General features: G+C 50.2%; 8 protein-coding genes across 8 annotated transcripts; 3 read left to right on the top strand and 5 right to left on the bottom strand.

Moving 5' to 3' along the window:
* Positions 1–1,533: 1,533 nt before the first annotated feature.
* On the bottom strand, positions 1,534–2,495 carry N7508_002523 (p24 family protein; the record flags this gene model as incomplete). Its single annotated transcript, XM_058460589.1, has 4 exons — positions 1,534–1,544; positions 1,667–1,946; positions 2,056–2,244; positions 2,349–2,495. The coding sequence occupies 4 exons, from the start codon at positions 2,493–2,495 to the stop codon at positions 1,534–1,536; spliced, it is 627 nt and encodes a 208-aa protein (XP_058324121.1).
* A 355-nt stretch (positions 2,496–2,850) lies between these two features.
* On the bottom strand, positions 2,851–6,792 carry N7508_002522 (ubiquitin-specific protease UBP15; the record flags this gene model as incomplete). Its single annotated transcript, XM_058460588.1, has 10 exons — positions 2,851–2,960; positions 3,011–3,140; positions 3,193–3,498; positions 3,557–5,605; positions 5,658–5,766; positions 5,820–6,009; positions 6,063–6,220; positions 6,286–6,430; positions 6,613–6,733; positions 6,784–6,792. 10 exons carry the CDS (start codon positions 6,790–6,792, stop codon positions 2,851–2,853), a joined length of 3,327 nt encoding a protein of 1,108 aa, XP_058324120.1.
* A 670-nt stretch (positions 6,793–7,462) lies between these two features.
* N7508_002521 (protein kinase PKP2) lies at positions 7,463–9,037 on the top strand (the record flags this gene model as incomplete). The annotated part of the gene is made up of 5 exons (XM_058460587.1): positions 7,463–7,467; positions 7,521–7,655; positions 7,725–7,844; positions 7,903–8,185; positions 8,246–9,037. 5 exons carry the CDS (start codon positions 7,463–7,465, stop codon positions 9,035–9,037), a joined length of 1,335 nt encoding a protein of 444 aa, XP_058324119.1.
* A 346-nt stretch (positions 9,038–9,383) lies between these two features.
* N7508_002520 (YqaE/Pmp3 family membrane protein) lies at positions 9,384–9,896 on the top strand (the record flags this gene model as incomplete). The annotated part of the gene is made up of 3 exons (XM_058460586.1): positions 9,384–9,432; positions 9,560–9,635; positions 9,701–9,896. The coding sequence occupies 3 exons, from the start codon at positions 9,384–9,386 to the stop codon at positions 9,894–9,896; spliced, it is 321 nt and encodes a 106-aa protein (XP_058324118.1).
* Positions 9,897–10,192: 296 nt separating this feature from the next.
* On the bottom strand, positions 10,193–11,106 carry N7508_002519 (signal peptidase complex subunit SPC3; the record flags this gene model as incomplete). The annotated part of the gene is made up of 2 exons (XM_058460585.1): positions 10,193–10,844; positions 10,961–11,106. The coding sequence occupies 2 exons, from the start codon at positions 11,104–11,106 to the stop codon at positions 10,193–10,195; spliced, it is 798 nt and encodes a 265-aa protein (XP_058324117.1).
* Positions 11,107–11,339: 233 nt separating this feature from the next.
* On the top strand, positions 11,340–11,974 carry N7508_002518 (gamma-glutamylcyclotransferase family protein; the record flags this gene model as incomplete). The annotated part of the gene is made up of 2 exons (XM_058460584.1): positions 11,340–11,367; positions 11,424–11,974. The coding sequence occupies 2 exons, from the start codon at positions 11,340–11,342 to the stop codon at positions 11,972–11,974; spliced, it is 579 nt and encodes a 192-aa protein (XP_058324116.1).
* Positions 11,975–12,571: 597 nt separating this feature from the next.
* N7508_002517 (uncharacterized protein) lies at positions 12,572–16,702 on the bottom strand (the record flags this gene model as incomplete). Its single annotated transcript, XM_058460583.1, has 6 exons — positions 12,572–14,651; positions 14,705–15,843; positions 15,899–15,962; positions 16,027–16,122; positions 16,190–16,293; positions 16,481–16,702. 6 exons carry the CDS (start codon positions 16,700–16,702, stop codon positions 12,572–12,574), a joined length of 3,705 nt encoding a protein of 1,234 aa, XP_058324115.1.
* An 826-nt stretch (positions 16,703–17,528) lies between these two features.
* Positions 17,529–18,631, bottom strand: N7508_002516 (eukaryotic translation initiation factor 4E; the record flags this gene model as incomplete). Its single annotated transcript, XM_058460582.1, has 3 exons — positions 17,529–17,721; positions 17,774–18,529; positions 18,597–18,631. The coding sequence occupies 3 exons, from the start codon at positions 18,629–18,631 to the stop codon at positions 17,529–17,531; spliced, it is 984 nt and encodes a 327-aa protein (XP_058324114.1).
* Between the last annotated feature and the right edge of the window lie 1,038 nt (positions 18,632–19,669).

Genomic DNA, 19,669 nt, shown 5'->3' with positions numbered 1-19,669 from the left:
CCAAGCCAACCACTGTTCCATTCCAGCCTAGCGCATATTGACTCCGGCGTTAGATTACCCCCGAATGTCGTCCAGAGTACCTGACCTGTCAAAAAAACCTGTTTTCGCATCAGATATCGGTCTCGATAGATTGATCGTCCAGCAATCCATGCGCTAGAGTTCACCGATTCTTCAAGACATACGCTACTCACGCTATGTTATCACCCTCAGGCATCACACTAGATCTCGTCTGAACAAAGTCAACGTCGACCTGACGCAAGAGACCCGCCGTTACATCGACAACTCACCTCTACCTCCTCGCGAAACGATTCTTCGGTCTCGACTCATCGATGAACACTCTCGCCTCCCGGTCGGAGAATTTCTCCAACACAAACCTGTTCTATCCATGCTAACATCGCGTATCCCCCGCCTGTTGGTCAATAGTATCCGACGGCGAATGCCCAGGGCTCACAATGGAGAAATTGAGAAGATAGTGATCATAACTGGAGAGGACAACGTTTGACATGACGTACGAAACCTGCTTTTTTGTATCGATATGTCGACCATTTTGGTTTGGTTCTTCGGTCTCGACCTTGCGATGGCCACTTTCGCCTCCTTGCCTCGCCGGAAAGGTTCCTCGAATAGGCCGGTTCCGCATCTTCCCCTGCCAGTACCAAGCATTCTCCCTTGTTCATATTCAGCCTCAACAACGGCGAGTACGAATGTATTATGGCGGTCAGGATCAGGGGACACTAGCGAGACACTGGCATCGTGACTGAAGAGCACAGCGTCAATTCGGCGCCAGAAACTCGCTTTTCTCCTCGGCCTCCCAACCATTCTTCGGTCTCAACTCGGGGACTGAGTGTTTCGCCTCCTCGTCGGTGATTTCTGCGAACACAAACCGGTTCTTTCCCTGCAAGAACCCAACGATGGCCAATGCACATCTATCACATTGGACAGAGCCAGGAGACACTGGCATGTCCACAGAAGACGACGTTGTCGTAGCGATACGGTCTCGACTCATCGACAGACCATGCTATTATCCAACCGGAGACCTCCCATCTTTCCACCTGGCTAGAAACCTGTTTGTGGCAAGAATCGAGTACTGTATTGAGTATATCCAGTCTCTCCGGTTCACATATTCCCTGTGACCTAGTGTCTCCTGATTGTCTGTCAAGATGCTTGTCAGTACATGTAGCGACTAACACCAACTCCACAGCAAGGAATGCATAGCCAACGATACAACCGACTGGCGTCGATCAACCTTCAATCCATCTTCGACCAACCTGTCTCGATGTCAACTACAGTACGTTGTTCGTCTTTCGCCACATCCCTCGGTCACCATCTTCTGCAAGTAACACGCAGGCCAGACCCAGAAGATCGACGGGGATGGATAGTCGTGGAGGTAGATGTCATATCGAGTATATTTCCTGTTTTTTTAGTCCAAACGGACAAGACAGCTAATAGATCGCAGAGATGGAAAAAGGTAAGACACTAGGCCAACACGCCAGGCATAATTGTAGTAAATGCATCATATTATAACTCATGCTCACATCACACATAACCTAGAGAGAGGAGTGATTAGTATGATATCCTCAAGAAAAGCGCAATGAACCAAGCAGAAGAAAGCTTATGAACACATCCATATGCCTTGATTGAAGCCCAACTGATTCAGGGTTGAACATACCTTTACGGGCACCCTGGAAAAAGAAGCGCACAACAAAGACCTGCAATGCCGCCATGGAAACCATCATCAAAGACTCAATAACACTGAAGTTGAAGATACGGCGCTCGGTACTCCGCACGGTACTGAAGTTACGGTTCTCGCGCGTGCGGAAGTACTTCTGGTTGCGGGAGACGGTAGAAAGCTGAGCGGAGAGCTTGTAGATGGATTCCTCCAGGCTGGTAGTTTGCTCGGGGCTTGCACCTTGACGGGAAGGCAGTTGGGCGCGCTGTTCATTCTCGACCTAGATTGCGATAGATCAGTACCAGATCTGCTGTATTGTTTCCCTTTGGTTTATAGACTTGGAGACTACCGATAGGTCTGGTCTGTTGCGGGGATGGGGATTGGCATACCGCAATCTCGAAATCGACCATCTTCTCGGCGAAAGTCGACATCTCGTTGTTGAAGCAGAAGGTGTACTCGCCAACACTCTGGGCAGTGAAGACGAAGTCGCCCTGGCGCTCCTTTGTTCCGTCTAGGACGATCTTGCCGCCTGGTGCGGTGACGGTGTAGTCGACATCGAAGGATCCGCCAGATTGGACCTGCAGCGCACAATGTTAGCGGGCGGGCCATTGGTGCATGCATACTCCATTGAAACGAAGGTTCAAGGTAAAAGCAGTATAGTCGGAAAGCCAATTGGACGTACAGCAAAGTAGAATGCAACCTTGGCGTTGCTCTGGTCAACATTGGAGAAGAAGCATGCTTTCTCGTTCGCCTCGAGCTTGTAAGTGAGGGCAGTGGCAGCCACAGAGGAGACCAGGGACGCCAGGCCGGCGAAGAGAGCAAACCGCATTGTGATAGAGGTATATGGGATGGCAGAGGGTTGACATTCGCGTCAGGAGGTTCTGGCCAGCTTTGACTTCCGGTGTTTGTTTTGTTTGCACCAAACAAACTTCCGCATACATCGGGCATTTACTCCGCAAGCTACTACGACACACTATACAATTGAACAAACAACTTCAAGAGTCATCATATAGACTGTATTGTCTTCTACGTGGGCTGGTTACATGAAATCATACGCAAAGACAAAAGGAAAGAGACATGATCATCGCATCAGACCGTTGCTGCTCATGTACCGGATCGCAGCTTTCAGCCCTCCCCCAACTCGTAACCCCAGCGCCATGAGAAAATATGGAACAAGGACTTCTTTACCGAATGAAGAACCCTTCACTCTTGCCCCAGAAGCTCCGGCTCTTGTTGGCGTGATCAAGACCCAGGAAGTCATCGGAGCCGTTTGTTACGTCTGACAAGATATCGCCTGGAAGATGTCAGCATTGATGTATGTGATTAAAAGTATAAGCAACTTACCGTCTTCGAGATATTTTGCATTTGAGAAGGACGCCCGGGGAACAACAGCGAACTTGATCTTCTCGAAGTTCTTGCCCTTGATCTGCGTCCGAGCGGAAAGCCGCTTCTTTGTTTCGGTGAAGAGTTCGCCCTGTTCCTGGTTAGTGACATGACTAGCTGATTGTAATGAACGAATAACATACCGGCTTGATAACAAACCTGAAGGGGATGCCATGTGTGCGGTTTGGCTCGCGATCGAAGCTGAACACGGTGACTACACGGTCCTCGGCCTCAAGGTTCAATTCCTCGGCTGGGATCTTCTCCGCGCACAACGTGGCGTAGTCATTGATAGTGGAGATGCTCTGGTCATCTCGCAACTCCTTGTACTGTTTTCCACCGTGGGTTTCGGCCACACGGATCGCCTCGTCGCCGAGATCCAACTTTTGCCGCAGGGCAGCTAGGAGATCGGACACTGTGCCGCTGCGAGAAACCAAAACTTCAACATTCTCCTATTCTCATGTTAGCCATAGTTCGGTACATTTTTAGTGGGAAACTGATAGAACGAACCTCTTTGATGACTCCATCAGGAAGCCATGTCACCTTGAGCAATTTCTTGCTCTCATAATCACTCAGGGCCATATCGAGAACTTCATAGTACAAAGCATCGGCGCGGTGCATGGTATAGCCGTAAGCACCGTACTGGCCATTAAGGATTTGTGAGAGGTTCTGGTTGATGGACCGCTTGAAGAAAGGCTTGGCCTTGCCAGTGCTGGCCATGACGGGGGCAAATCGAAGGTGAGTGGGCTCCACCTTAAGATGCTCGGCAACCTTCTTAGAGAATTGGTCGTAGGTCATCTTACGGCTGAGAGTCAGAGTGAACTCGTCGCCTTCGTTGGCCTTGATCGGGGCGAATGTGACATCCATGCGGTTCAACAAGTAATCATAGAATTGGCGGGCATCCGTGTATAGTGCCGTGGCAGGCATGTCTGACTCCTTCACTGTGCGCTGGAAAGTGATAATATCACCATCTTGAATCTCAGATTGCTGGAAGGTTGGCTTGGGCTTCATGAGGTCGATCATGTTGTGTTTGATCTCTTCAAAGAGCATGAACTCGGTGCCGGCAGGCCAGTTCATCCTGGAAAGAATCGTCGAGGCAAGTTCGCTCACCTTTTGGCTCTTGCGGACATAGACAGAACCCACACCAGACAGAGTTTGGTTCACCACATCGAAGTTTTTCAGGAAGATAAGGATGGCTTCGGGGTCGGACCACGCCTTTTCATCTGCGGGCGTCGATGCGATTTCCATCCACAACCGGAAGAGGTTGCCCTTGGTGCCGAATTTGTTGTATGCCTCTTCAAGAGTCACTTCTTGATCACGAATTACCTGGTCAGGCCGGGTGGTCTTGTTTTGACGGTTGACCATGACCCAGAATCGGATCGATTCCGGCTTGAGACCCCGTTCCTCGGCAATTTCCTGTGCAAACTCCTTCACCTTCTTGGCTCGAAGAGTGCGGTACTGCTTGGGAACAGCTGGATCCTCCGCGGGCAAGTCTGGGCTGGTCAGATCGAAGCCGTGGTGTGATTTGAACGTGTCATCAGTCAAGACACCGACGTTCATATAAAGATGTGCCTCTTCTCTCTCCTTCTTGCGACGGGCCATCTCCACTCGGTCCTCGGATAGACGCTTTTCAATGTGATCGGGCACATCATCCTTTGTGACCGGGAAGAAAACATCATCTTGTCGTGTCTTTCGGACGTACACCAACATGTAAGCGTTGTTTGTGCGAATGGCAGACCGGCCTCCAGTCGTTCCATTAGTGCGCTGCTGGGAGTCACCATAGTTCTCATCCAAAACTTCCTTGTCAGTGGCGCGGTTGACTCGGTCATCATCGAAGCGGTACCAGTGGCCATCCTTGCTAGGCTTGAGGAAGGCATAGTAATGTCCTGCATCAAGGTTACCACTGTGAACGAGGACTCCGTGCAATTGATAAACCCAAGACTCGGACTTGTCAGCACCCTCTGAAAGATAAGGAGCGGCATCAAATTCCATGGGGAAAGTGTGAAGATCGTTGACCTTGGCCATCATGTCCAAGTTGAGATCGTACTCGAAACGCTTGAGGTGGAGGTGCAGAACGGGAGGAAAACTCTCGAAAATGACACCCTTCTTGGCGTCTTGCAGACCGTACGGCTGTCCGGCTTCATACTTGTTCTCTCCCTCAAGAGTCTCGACTTGAATATAATCTCTGAAACTGTCGTCTAGCGTCTTGTTGCCTCGAACGTTTAGCTGAATGTCCCAGAAGTCCTCCACGCGAGAAGACTCGTAGTCGACGTTAATGCAGGAAATATAAGTTTTTGTTTTTCCCACGAACAGATCCGGCAGAACCTTTTCAGCAACAGTGCCCTTCATCTTGTGCTCTAATCGTTCCATGAGCTTTCGCGAGAGCTCCTGTACGTCCTGCTGCTCAAAGATCTGGCTGGATTGCCAACCGAAGGATGCTGTCAGCTCGGTAGTTGAAACTGCAGTATCGTTGGTCTGCAAGTTGTAAAACAATCTCTGAAGAGCCCAGGCGCTGTTCTCCTTCGATGCTTCCTGGTCAGTCGGTATTTGATAAACAGCCTATAAATTGGTCAGACTCTGTGAGCGCCGAGGCCAGTAAAGCTCTTCTTACCTTGCGGAAAGCGTTTGTGAAGTAAAGCGACTGCAGAAGTGAATTGAGGTAACAGGTAGCACCCTGGTTCCTCAAACCAACCATTCCAGTCTCCTTCTTCGAGTCATAGCTATGAAAAAAAGTCAGCCTAATGCATTGCCGATTGTCGTTGTAAAAACGCACTTCTGGAAGCTGTGCCACAAAACACCCGTGGGATCTTTCACTACACGAACATAGGCCGTAACATTGGCCTCTTCATCCTGGACCAGCGGGACAGATTTGCCTTCCCAGGCATCGGCGAACAGACTTCGGAGATCATAGAATCGGGTGAAACCCCAGTCACCTTCCTCAGCGGTGAAACGGTGGGTTGCAACTAAGTTTATATTAGACTTGCTGTCCAATTCCTTCAAGACTCCAAAGTCTTACCATGATGCACATAAATTGAAGGATCGTTCACATTCGAGAGAACGAGAGCGAATTGCACACAGGCGTACCAGCCCTCCGGGGGCTCTCCTTCCCACGCATGTTCGAGGTAAAATGAGGCATGTTCGGCATGGTTACCATAAGGGAAGAAAAGAATGCGCCTATTCACGAGTCAGAGCCAATGTCGGTGTAGAGCCTCTGCGGCCATGAAATTTCAAGCACCCACCAAGGCGAGCCTCCACACTGGAAGACAGGACCGTGCGACTTCTTCTCCATCTTGCGCCAGTCCGACAAACGCCATGTGTTGTAGACCTCATCTTGAGTTTCGAGATCGGTGTTCTTAGGAAGGACTCGGGCCATCATCGCCGCATCTATTTGCAGAGGCTCCTCGTTAGCTACCAGGTCGGTTCGCAGTATAACAAGACAAACAGAGCGAGAGAAATTCAATCAAGGGACCATTATTTAGGCGTCTCTCGGTCGCTTTGTGTCCGTAACCAAACACACTCGCTTATGTTTGGCTTCGGCTGGGAAGGGGAAGCAACAAAAAACGTACGGTCATCGGCATTTGGCTTCGACTCGGGCTCCTCGGAGGCGGACCGAGACACGACGACGACATCGGTCTTTTCGGCAGGATACTGCTCATAGTCGTCGACAAGCATGTCGTTCTCCGCGAGCTGTTGGCAGGGTTAGCGCAATGACGACACTGAGGGGCACGGTCGCTCACGTTTTCCATCGCGGAAAGCGGCTTCCCGACCAGTCGGTTTGAATGTAGGGATTTGGAAAAGTAAAGAAGAAAGGAAGAATAGTACAGAGTGGTGGAGGATGCTGAACCTGCAGAACTAATAAGAGCCGGAGCTAACGGTGGCGGAGCGAGAACTCGGCAGTATCAGTGGACCTTAGTTTCTTATACAAAGAGAAAGAGCTCAGTTGCAGGACTATTGGTTCTTCTATAATTACCCTATAGAGTGAGTCTACAATTACTATATTTCTATCATTACAAGGTTACTAGTATCCTGTAACATAAGCGAGTTAAAAAGTCTTAGGAAGTTGGGGATGTGAGTATCAGTGGACCCTTCAAATCAAGGTATATCAAGCCCTAATTCTCATCTCTTAAACGCCTCTAGCCAAGCCCATGCTAAGTTAGCTGAGACAGTATACCTGTTTGATCACCTGCAAATGTCAACCCCCTCAGATCGTCGCTTAGCTTAAGCCTGTGCAGCTGTTGATCCGAGGCTAATGACGACACCGTAGACTCACTCTGCACAATCAAGTGAGACGAATATCACAAAATACTAGGAAAACAACATAGAATCTCAGAAACATAAAGAAGAAAGAATATAAAGAATATAAAGAATACAAAGAATACAAACAAAAGCAGAAATGCCCATCGTGTGGCACGTCACATGCAGTATTGCCTCACCGCCCGAGACCCCGAAATCTGGAGAATGCGAACACTCGTAGATACTCTTTTGCAGGGAGCACAATGCCGTCGAGTTACTCAGCTCGGAGCTGGAATGTACTCCAGACTCTGCCTAAACGATGCTATTCGGGAGCTCACAACGCGCCACCCTGGCGGCCAGTTTCTGCTGTCGATGAGTACGCATGACTCAAGACCTTCTCGGAATCCTATTCCTAGAGCAATACTGACCATGTATGGTTGAATAGATGGGTGGAGCGTGCTATTCGCCCCATCAGTTTGCGCCAGTTGACTTTTTTTGGTCGTACCTTGACCGAGCCACGCCTTATTAGCTCGGCGAACTACGTGCGGACGGAGCTACCAACTCGGTATGTCGTGGGAGAAGCCAGAGCATACAAGTGGAAGCTAACCGGGGTGATGGAATAGCCTTGCGCACCGCCTGCGAGATATCCAGCAGCTGCCCTATGTGGTGGTTGCCAACCCGCATCTCACCCTCGTGTATGAATTGTACTACAAAGCGTTCGAGACGGTCCGGGTAGTGCCAGAGATTCGGAGTCTCGAGGATAATGATCGATTCTGTGATATCCTTAAGGGAATGCTCAAGGAGCACTTGATCGCGATTCCTAATCTGGCCATGGGCGTATTGGAGTGCCGCAACCTTGCCCCCGCAGATGAGATGGATAGATTGATGAACACGCTTCTGCGAGCAGTACGTACAAATAACCCTGGCTCAGGCTACTATTGAACTGACGTGATTGAATAATGGCAGAGAATCTCCCGTCGAGTCATCGCTGAGCAGCACCTAGCTCTGACCGAGACCTTCAACTCACCGTGGCATTTCCCCGATTCACACGATCGAACCGATATGAACGCAGATTTCGTGGGAGAAGTATTCCTCAAGTGCAAGGCAAAGGAGGTGGTTGAACACTGTGGAAAGGTTGCACAAGATCTGATGCGCAAGAGCACAAAGTCGACACAGATACCTGCTATCACCGTCCAAGGCCATGTGGACGCCACTTTCCCATACATCCTCAGTCATCTGGAATACATCATCGGAGAACTTCTCCGCAACTCCGTGCAAGCAGTCATGGAGAAATATCAGCATTCATCGGAAGCCCCGCCTCCCATCGAAGTGCTCGTGTGCGAGACTCCGCAGCATGTAATTATGCGCATTTCTGACCAGGGAGGTGGAATCCCTCGAGAGATCCTCCCTTATCTGTGGTCATTCAGCAAGGGACCTCGCACCCAGTCCAGGCTAGAAAATCTCGGTCAAGTCCCTGCAATGGCGGCTACAATGCAAGAGCTGCAGGTGTCACACGAGCGCAAACAGGCTAACAGGGAATCATACCATGAAGGATCCCTGGATACCCTGACGTCACGGCCACCAAATCTCCGGCTGGGCATGGGTTTGCCTATGAGTCGGGTGTATGCTGAGTACTGGGCGGGCAGCCTCGAGCTGCATAGCCTGGAGGGGTACGGGGTGGATGCCTTCCTGCAGATCTCAAAGCTCGGCAACAAGAACGAGCAGGTTACCACTCGAGCGGCGATTGATGCGGTGTGAGAGGCGGAGTCTCAGTACCTCCATCTCTTTCCTATCTAATGCCTGCTCTGTGTACTTTGTACTTGCTCTGCCACACGCCACAGCCGCCCACAACTGTGGCGTTAGCCCAGACGGAATGACGTCAGCATCACCACTGGTGGACTTGGGCAGCGAATGAACTGCCTCAGCCAACTCTCAGCCCTACGCGAGTTGATTAACCATGAAACGCATTAACTCCCCTGCTGATGACAACATCCCTATTTATATCTTCCTTCTCCTCTTCGCAATCCTCCTTCTCAGTTTCCTGGCCACTACTCAGTTCAAGCGAATCCCAAAACCTCAATAATACACCGAACCTACAACCACCATGGCAGGCACTTGTTCGATGCTCTGTTTGATCATCATCACATTATTTAGTAAGTGAACCGCGACTGCTTTTGAGTTTCTGCCTAAAATCACCCCTCAAAAAAGACCCGACATGGTCTGCTCTCCCACCAGACTTCGCGACAGAAATGACTAGAACCATATACTAACAGTCACTAGTTCCTCCTCTGGGAGTTTTCCTCATCTCGGGCTGCGGCGTCGACTTCTGGATCAACGTCCTCCTCACTATTCTCGGGTGAGTCTATCGTCAAACCAAACCAAGCCCGCCAGATTTTAAACCTAACCGGCGACTTATGACAGCTACTTCCCCGGTCACATTCATGCCTTCTACCTAGAATACGTCTACTATGACCGTCGCAACCGCGATCCCCTAACGCGCGCCGCCCAACGACCAGTCCCAGGTGTCTACTCTACTCGCATTCAAAACGGCGGCCACCATGCGCATTCCCCTATGCATGCCCCTCCCCCTGCCGAGAGGGGCTATGGTACTATGTGATTTTCTGCAATGACCCGAGACCCGTTGCCGGGCTCTCTCGACAATGAAACCGCTCTTTGTGAATTTTCCAGCGAATAGTTACAGTATTACTAGGTATCTTCATAGCGTCCGACCTTTTTTTTCGGGAGTGACTATTCCTCTCGTGCAAACAATGAAATAACAAGGACCAAATCCAGTCCTCAATGGCATGATTTTATATTCCAAGTATTCCATATTCAAATGCAATAGATGCCGGGGTTAGGTCAAACATAATACCCCGAGATGTACCCAGAAATGAAGAACTAAACACCGTACACTCATGAATTCTCCTTCGCCTTGGCCTCAGCAGCAGCCTTCTTATTTCCCTTCAACTCGGGGAAATCAAAAGGTGCACTGGGAACAATAGTCCCAGCAGTCCGCGGCACAGCGCCGGTAGCAGGAGCCCACCACAAAGCTCCGACCCAAGGCTGAACATTCCACCCAACATGCAACGTCACGTTCTGACGCTCAGCAAGTATCCCAGTAATATCACTAATCTGATACTTGCCCTTCTGGCCACGCAACCGGAGAACACCAGGTGCCACAGGCTCATCATTCTTCTTTTGCTTCTTAGCAGCGGCAGCCTTCTTAGCAGCGGCCTTCTCAGCAGCAGCACGCTTTTTAATACGCCGTTTCGCAGCCGCCGCGGCGGGGGCGATCTGTTCCGGTACACGGGCGAGGATCTCATCTTTGACGATATCCCAGGAATAAGGCGAGGGCGTGGCTTCAATGATCGTGTCCCAGATTATGGCTTCGGAGTTGCGGACTGGCGAATTGGGGGTTTCGGAGGAGGAGTAGCTGGCGTAGACGTAGACGAAAAGTTGTTTTGTGTTCCAGTTGAAGAGGGGGCTTAGATCTGCGTCTAGGTCGAAGCGGAGCTGGGCGTATTCTTCGCGTTTGGTGGAGTAGTAGTGTGGTCTTCCTTTGACGCTGTTGTTTCCAAATATCAGATATTAGTGATTTGGTCTTTTTCTTTCTTCGATTCTGCAATGTGATTGGTACATATGAATGTAGAGAGAGAGTTGGGGGCCGAGTCGCGAACTTACACCTGGACGTTCTTCAGCTCTACTGCGGCCGTGGTGGTATCTGCTGGGAAGAGCACCACTGACACTGCGGCCAGTGCACTCACCACCAGGGCGACAGTGGTGAAGAATCCGAAGACGGACTGTACGCGGTTCAAGGAGGAATGCATTGTTGATGGGGGAAGAGAAGGGCGGATGAAGCCAGCTGGGCATGTTTGTCCTTATCGATAAGGAACTAGATCTATACCGTCACTCCCCTCTCTATATGCCACTTCCACTTCCCTTCCTCTTATCTTCTTTTTTTCTCTTTTCTTTTCATGTTTGATATTAGCTTCTCTCCCATACCCATCTAATCGGTTACATATCACCAATAGCCCAGCTTAACCAACACCCACACCTCGAAATGGGAGATAACACCCTCTTCTTCTACGGTAAGACCCGAATTACTCTCGATGCAGCTACAAAAGAAACTCAGATCCATCTGCAGGGACCCTAATGGCCCCGCAAATTCTCCACCGAGTTATTCACGGCCGAGCAGACCCAGAGCCCTGGCAAAAAGCCATGCTAAGCTTCCAGCCCGCAATTCTACACGGCTACCGACGCCATCGCGTGCGGGGTGTCTCTTACCCAGGAATAGTACCAGTGGTGGACACAGATAAAGAGACGGGAGGCCAAAGCTCCGTCCTGGGAATCCTTGTGTCAGGTCTCACAGAAGGCGATATCTACCGCCTGGACAAGTTCGAAGGAGATGAATATATCCATCGAAAAGTCACAGTGCGGACCTTGCGCATGGGCAAGGATGCAAAAGCCGGCGAGACCAAAGTTACTGCTTCCAACGATGGCGATGAAGATAATTTGAAGGATGCTCTTGATGCGGCTGCTGAGAATACATCTACGGCTGAAGGAGAGGAAGTGGATGCTACAACCTACGAGTGGATTGCAGGCATGGATCGACTTGAAGAGGCTGAGTGGGATTTTGAGACATTTAAGAAGGAGAAGATGGCTTGGTGGGTTGGGGCCGATGAGAGTGAGTGGTAGAGATGGAAAGGAGATTGCTGGAGAATGAGGTTTGAGATCCTCTGCGAGAGGACTAGAACTAGAACTAGAACTAAACCTTGAACTTGAAGATAATCCCACAAACAAGAACCTGCAATGCAGACTACAACCGGGGTCATGGGTCTGTTCATAGTGCCATAAAGCATTGGACAATTCCTTTACGAACACCTCGAATGAATGTACTAATTGGTGCATTATTTGTTAACTTGCCTCTCTTTTTTTCATCTCTTTTTTGGTGATTTTCGGGTGCTTTGGGGTTGATCGTCTACATCATCTAGAGGTGAGGGTCGTGAAGAAATAATGCAATGGCCACGGTTGTATGATATTTCATGCCTTGCAACCCAATAACACTTTAAAATCGAAACCGAAGGTCAAGTTCTTGACTGGAAACAAACGCCAGAATCTGAACTATCATGACGAACAAAGAAGATGGCATTCACGCTAAACCCAAATCAAAGCCCGAAGAAGAAATAAAAGTATGAATGCATATGCATATGCTAAATAGCCAGAGTCTGACCCAGCCAGAAGATGTATTCAAGAAACGAGCCCTATTAGACAAGAAATGCGCAATGAACATAATTATCCCTTCCGCGACGGACCCCGTGGACTTCGTCGTACTCGTTCGTCTGCCTTTGATGTCCTTGAAGGAGGTGTGCCTGGAAGTTCATGTTCTTCTTGGCTATCAGGGACTTGAATGACCGGCTCTTCCTTGGTCGGCGAAGAGCGGGCACTTCGCTCCTTGGAGAAGTTGAGGTGCTTGGATGTAGGTGTTGATTTAGGGATTGGTCTTGTAAGAGGGACCATTTGTACCTGGTCCAGACTTGAGTCTTCGCTCTCCTGGTCTTCGATTCTTCGGGATTTCCGGGGTTTTGTTTCCACAGCTACGTAGCCCTTGGATATTTCTGAGTCCTCGGGTCCCTTGGGTTGCTTTTGAGACTGTGACTCTGGGATCTCCTCCTCCATTCCAGCCTTTTCTTGGGTGGGCTGGGGTGGGCCTAGTAGGAAAGAGATTGGCGTTCGATCCGCCAGGGCCTGTGCAGGTTCAGCTTTGTGTTTGTTCGCCCGTCTCTGTTCGTCGTAAAGCTCGTCCAGGAAATCGCGAAGTCGTCGGCGGAGAAGACCCGAGCCCAACGGAGGAAAATCGACGTCGGGATCCATATCGCGCGAGAGTGTTTTCGCGACGAAGTCATCAGGACTCTGGACGAACTTCTCCAGGTAGGCAAGCAAATAAAGGCCGCAGTCGGAAAAGTTTGGTTGGAGGGGGATTTGACGAGCACACATGCCCTTGATTATCTTCTGGTCGATTTCAATGCCACGCTTAGCCATTGCTTCGCGACAGATGTAGTCCTTGAGCATTCTGACAGTGGTGGCGCGGCTGATTCCGAGAGAATCAAATGTAATGATAGAGGTCTGGTCGGGTCCCAACCTGGGTCCTTTCCGTGTTTTCTTCTCGGGCTTAGCCGCTGACTTGGTTGCCCTGGCCTGGTCACTGGTGAGTTTCTGAGGCGAGGGAGTGAAGAACTTGGTGGTTGGCGCGGTAGGAGTTTCATCTGGGTCTGGCCAAGAGTCGGAGGCATATTGCTGTTCCCCTGATTTATTCCCAATGGATAGATGAGAAAAGGATTTCCGGGTTTCACTTTCCTTCGAACGTCCCTTGGCTGCCGATTTGGATGATGTGTCAGAGGTAGCCTCGGACTCTAGCACAGATGCCCGTTCTGGTTCAGGAGTTTCACGTATTTCTTCCACCTGCTGGGACTTGGGTGTTTCATTGCTATGTGTCGGTGTCTGGGCCGCTTCGGCAGGGTCCGCGGGGTCCGCGGGCCCAAGATCCAAACTTGGCAAGTTGCAAATGATAGCAACATACCAATGGGCATTTTCATTGATTGGAACAACAACATAGTCATAGCTGAAAAGATCAACAGCGCGAGTCCACTTCTCCACACCAGTGTAGTTAACTCCGCGCTGACCCCGAGCAGTATTTGTGAGTGTTGCAAAGAAGTAAGAATTAAAGAAGTAGATCCGCTGGGCCACCTTCTTGTTCATACGCTCGAGATAGTCCTGGATGAAGCGCATGTAGAATGCGATAAGGTTGTCGTTCAAGAACTCGTCTGGACGGAGTCGGTCACGGTCATCAAGGTTGACTTCAGCTTTCTTCTTCCCGTTTCGGGGGTAAATCAAGGGCTTCTTCCATTTGTCACGACCGACATCATTTCTGAGATAAGCAGCTTCCTTGTCCGAGTCTTCCCATTCAAGTGGGTTGTTCTTTTTTGGTGCACGACGTGTTGAAGATCGAGTCTCGCGTTCAGGTGGATCATTGATAGTCTTGAAGGGTCTCACGGGAATCTCGACTCCAGCGTCGGCGTCGGCATCGGTATCAGGGTGATGTTTCTTGTCTTCTGGCGCTTTCTTGGAATCAATATTACCGTCCGCCCATTTCGAAAAGGCTTTCGTGCTCCGCTGCTTTTCAAGTAATGACTCATCCCCAAACTCGCCATTTACATCCTGCAAATAGTCCGAGATCTTTCGTCGTGGAGTGTAGGTCACTTTGCGCACAGGAGCAGGAGTTTCCGTGGAATCATCGCAACCCGTATTCTTGGATGGGGTCCCAAACTGTGCCAGATCCTTTTCATGTCTTGCAAACGCCTTGTCCATCCATTTCCTATTTGCATGTTAGCAGGGGTAAAAGAGAAAACCTCAAACTTGAAAACATACATGTCTTTATCAAGAATGTTGACATTGGCATCCTGCAAGATCTTGGCCAAAGCAATCTTCTGGGGTCTACCGGGAAACTCGATGTCGAGGATTTGACCAGCCTCAATAGAACCCTGTAAAAGTTTGATTCTGACTTTGCAGCTCGGATTCTCGGCAATGAATACTTGGTTAACATGCTTGAAAAGAACCTGAATGCTGTTTCCGCCGTCAAGTAGATCTCCAGGGATATCAAGTGCATCCGGCGTCATCTGTAAGACAGCATTTTCCTCTTTCATGAAAGTCTTGGTAATCTGTCCAATTCGGAAAAATGTCGTGTGCAATGGTATGCATTTAACAGGGTACTTATGAGAGCGCTTAGTCCGCTTCGGACCTTGCTGCGGAGATCCCGCGAAGTCAGTTGATCGAATGTCAGTTGGTGAGCGCTTCCGACTACGGGATTCAATCTGGGCTTTTTTGTTGTGTGCATCCATGTAACGAATCTTATCCGCCCATGACTTTGGTAGTGGATCAGTCGTAACATCACCCTGAATTTCGTCTGGACTCTCAGGGTCAGACCGATGAGCTGTGCCCGAAGAACCCGTAGATTGATCAACAGGCTTCGTTGAAGCCTCGATCTCGTCCAGCAGACGTGATCTGGTAGGCGGATCTGTATGGCCTTTGGCTTTGGAAATGGAGTCGAGCATGTCAACCCGGCTTCGACGTTGTTGGGTTGCAATTCCCGTGAAGCGTTCGAGTTGAGATACCCCAGAAGAGCTGTGGGCATCTCGAGGGCGACGAGTGGGCGACAACATAGTTTCCAGCTCTTTGAACTCGCCAATGTCTGTTAGACGATACTTGTCTTTGATTTTGGATGGAGCCAGTGGTGAAGTGTGAGGTGAGCGATTTCTGATTGAGTCCGTTGCGCCCATATCATTGACAAGATCAATCGGATCACTTTGTCGTCGCCTCTTGTTCGGCCGATTAGATTCCTCGAATGCATCATCCAGATGAGACGGTTGCTTTGCGGTGGGAGTCTGCTTCTTTGATTTGCTTTGAGCGGAATTGCCTTGACTTGGTTTGCCTTGTGCGCGAATAGGTCCACTCATTCGTCCGTTGCGCGAGCGCGAGATATGATCCACTGGGGAGAACCCTAAGCCAACCTGCAAGCAACACATCAGACAAAATGTCACACCCATGTAATTAGTAGAAACTCACCCCTGGCTTTGGTTTCTTCGGTAACGTTTGCCCAGGCGTGATCTTGACCCCAATCTGGGCGTCCCTATAAAAAATGGTCCGTCAGCACCAATATTCCAGTTCGCATGTGGGTCAATCGCATAATATACCCGGTGTACCTCCCTCCAAATAAGCGAGCCTCATCTTTGCGATCTTGGGGATCGGCCCGCCTATCCTTGTTCACCATCTGCGGCGAATGGTCCGCCCTGGGGAAGGATAGGTGTGTAAGTCTTTGTCTGGCGGCAGGATGCGACGTGGGGAACATGATCTAACCAGGTGTCGAGCTCTAGATAAGGCTGCGTCCGCTCGCGAGGGTCTTCGCGTGCAATTGGAGATCTGGGTTGAGAGGGGAATGTATCGACATAACTATGAGGCGCCTGCGCAGATTGTATTAGTTTCAAGATAGACAAAGCAGGTCAAGGAGACGGGAAATAAGCTACACGCGCCACGCTGAATGGGAAAATGGGAACCGGCGCAGCGCAGCGCAGTGCCTGGGTGGTCATTCGCGTATCAAAAGGAAACCTGTTGCAAAAGCAAACATCGGCGAGACGGGTAGATACGAACTTCTGGATGAGAAGAGGGATCAACGTTTCCGCCAGCGGCCACTTCACTGGGATAGGTGTCGTTGGAGCTTAGAGTGAAGGGGTTGCGAGAGGGCTGCGTACGTCGAGAGCGAGGGGGAGGGGTCGCGGTTGGTCCAAACTGGACTGCAGACCGTTGATCTTGGGGCTGCCGGCGCGGCGACAGAGCAGTGACGAAGTCGGATAGGCTTTCAAACCAAGGCATCAAGACAGCCACGAGATAACGGCACTCTGCATCGCACAGATTCCATTCCACTTAAGTTGATCCCGTTATTTTTGTTTTTTGTTTTTTTTTTTTTTTTCTTCATTCCTGGGACCAAAGCAAGCCGCATCGTCATGGCCAAGGCGGTGAGAATTCTTCGGCGCCTGAGGATTCGGGCGTCAATTTTATATCGGACTTGGCTGATGCCGAAGTATGCGAAGTATACAAGGGAGCGTTTTTTGTGACGCCGTCTTTGCTGGAACGGCGAAAAAGATGCACCAGGTGCTCGCTGGTGCTAGGTGGACTGCTCTCAAAGCAAATTTAGCCCTGCAAAAAGGAAACTATTCACGATCCCCATGATTTGGATGATCAACCCAAAGCACTCGAAAACCACCAGAAAAGAGATAAAAAGAGAGATCAAGTTAAAAAAATAATGCATCAAATAGTACATTCGATTGGAGGTGTTCGTATCAAAACTGTCTAATGCTTTATGGCGCTGTGAACAGATGTATGGCCCCTGTTGTACCATGAAGCTTACGAGGGACAAATGACACAATATGTTACTCATTGGTGAGAAAAGCATTAACAGCTGGCGCTGCATTCATGTTGCATACAAAAAGGAAAACATCACGCATAAGCTCGGCAAAACAAAAAGAAGAAGCATATCACAGATGAGATCACTTGAGACATAAATCAAATCAAACCGCTGAGTTCGCCTCGATGCCCCACCGCCCCTAAGACCCAAACGCGTCCCAATAATTCGTGAATGATGGTTTTTTTTCGGGTTTACTATACAGGGCCCAAGGCCAGGCTGGGATCTCAGATCCAATCACAGGGCCACAGCCTTGACTTTGTCAGAGTCGTCAGTGCCTGTGCGCCGCCGTTCCTGGTGAGTGGGAGCAGTAGTGGCCTTTTCTTGGCGGGCTTGGTCAATGGCGGAGCGCTGCGCAATGCTATCATCGTGGCTCTTCCAGATGATGTTGGTGTCTCCGGGGAATGCTAGGAGGCGCTTGATCGTTTCTCTGTATAAAATTTAGACATAGCGTTCGGGCCATGGAATATAGCAAATCATACCTGATCTTAATGTTGCGCCCACCGTCGATTCTTGTCCAGACACTCAGCACATCCTCACCGCCCCGAACACTCAACACCGCACCGCAGACTTCGTCTCCGGCCTCCGCAAACTGATCGCCAACCATAGCCAAGAGCAAATCCTCCCAGTAGCGGTCAGACACGCCCTTCTTAAAACGCACAATCCACTTCCCACCCCGCTTGTTGGCCTCATCCTCCCAAACAGGACGGATACCCTTCTTAAAGATATGGTAATCGGAAACAGTCGGAAGAAGCGATGGGCGCTTCAGGTGCGAGTAGACAGCCCAGAAGCTCTCTACCGAGGATATGGAAGCAAGCGGGACGGTAGACTTCTCGTAGTCGGAGTATTTGGGAGTAGGAGGGCGGTACCAGACGATCCACGTCGACTTGAGGGGATGCTCACCAGGAGCAGAGACAGAGGCGTCGAAAACCTTTTGTCGTAGAGCTTCGTCATGATCCAAGACCTCACGGCGTTCTCCGGGTGTTTTCAACTCGGAGCCACCGGGAGTCTTGGGGGCACCGAATGAGGCGAATGCGCCAGATCCGAGGCCGAAGGCGGAGGAGGCATTGGTAGATGGCGAGGAGACACCGCCGGATAGCGGGGATATTGCGTTAAAGGGATTCGAGCGACCATGCGAGCTGTCCGGGCCGAAGCGTTTCGATGCGCGGGGCATTTCAACCCGAGCGCCACCTTCCCTGGCCTCCGTGCCGGACATTGAAAGTGACAACTTTGAGGAGCTGAACAGTGGAAGCGAAGAAGCTTGGTCAGTGACCATGTTCCTCCAGCCGGAGGAGGGGCACTTACTTTGCCCGACGGGTCCACAGGTTTGCATTATCCATCGCGGCGGGTGAGAAGACTGCCCGAGACACGAGCGGTCATCAGGGGGGGGGAGAAGAAAGTCCGATATAACTTTTATACCAAGATGAGACGCCCGCGCTATGATCTTAGTGACGTAGGGTAGGGTATAGGCTCGGATAATTCTGCGCCGGAATCCGGAGAAGAGGCTAGGGTGAGAAGGCGTAAAGGTATGGGTATCGAGTAAAGATAGAAAAGAAGAAAAGTAGAGTAGAGAAAGAAGGTCAGGTCAAGTGTAGTTCGTAGAGTGCAAAGAGGGAAAAGTGTCGATGAATCGGAGACTCGACCTGGGCAGCTCCCGGCCAATCACAGCCCGCTTCGCCTGCGCCCGCACCGTCTTTTTTCCATTTTTCCCTTTTTCTTCGCGCGAGCGACTTCTTTTCTTCTTTTCTTCTCCCAAGACCACCAACTCAAATCAACGCTGGCGACTCATCCTTTTACAGCTCTGGCGTTTCCGATGTGTGTGTCGAGATCAATTGAATCGCATCTAAAACCATCATCACGAGGGCTTCATAGCTACCCATGAAACGTTGATGACCTGATTGACGGCACATTTCTTGACTTTGCTCTTTGTTTTCTTTTTTTCCCCAGTACGTGCAGATAGTCCAATCCAACGTGTCTTATATGAAGATAAACTCGAGCTCTCTGGTAATCCGAGGTCTCAACCGCCTCTTTACACCTGGCTTCACAGCCTGGGCTGGTTGAGCGTGCGGTAAACAGGCAAAGTCTGATTGTCGGAAATATGCCATGCAGCTGTTGTCGATTGGAAGAATTAGACTAACTTCATGCAGCCTACCTAGGATTCCCCACAGTCAGCCCCTGTCTCTAGCTTGTCACCTCGGCCCTGACATGGGTCATAGCGTGACGTGTTACCAGATGAGATAAATTGTGGGCATGCGGAAGCACCAGCTTGTCATATTGGTTTTCTCGGCTTTTTCAGGTAACTGTCTTCCATGACAAGCGGGCTTCGTAGAAGTAGCCACCCGTCACATTATCTACATACTCTAATAATACGTATTTCT

Source organism: Penicillium antarcticum (assembly GCF_028974205.1).
Source record: "Penicillium antarcticum strain IBT 31339 chromosome Unknown utg000002l_segment0_segment0, whole genome shotgun sequence".
Classification (NCBI taxonomy): domain Eukaryota; kingdom Fungi; phylum Ascomycota; class Eurotiomycetes; order Eurotiales; family Aspergillaceae; genus Penicillium; species Penicillium antarcticum.
This window is presented reverse-complemented; position numbering and strand designations above follow the sequence as displayed.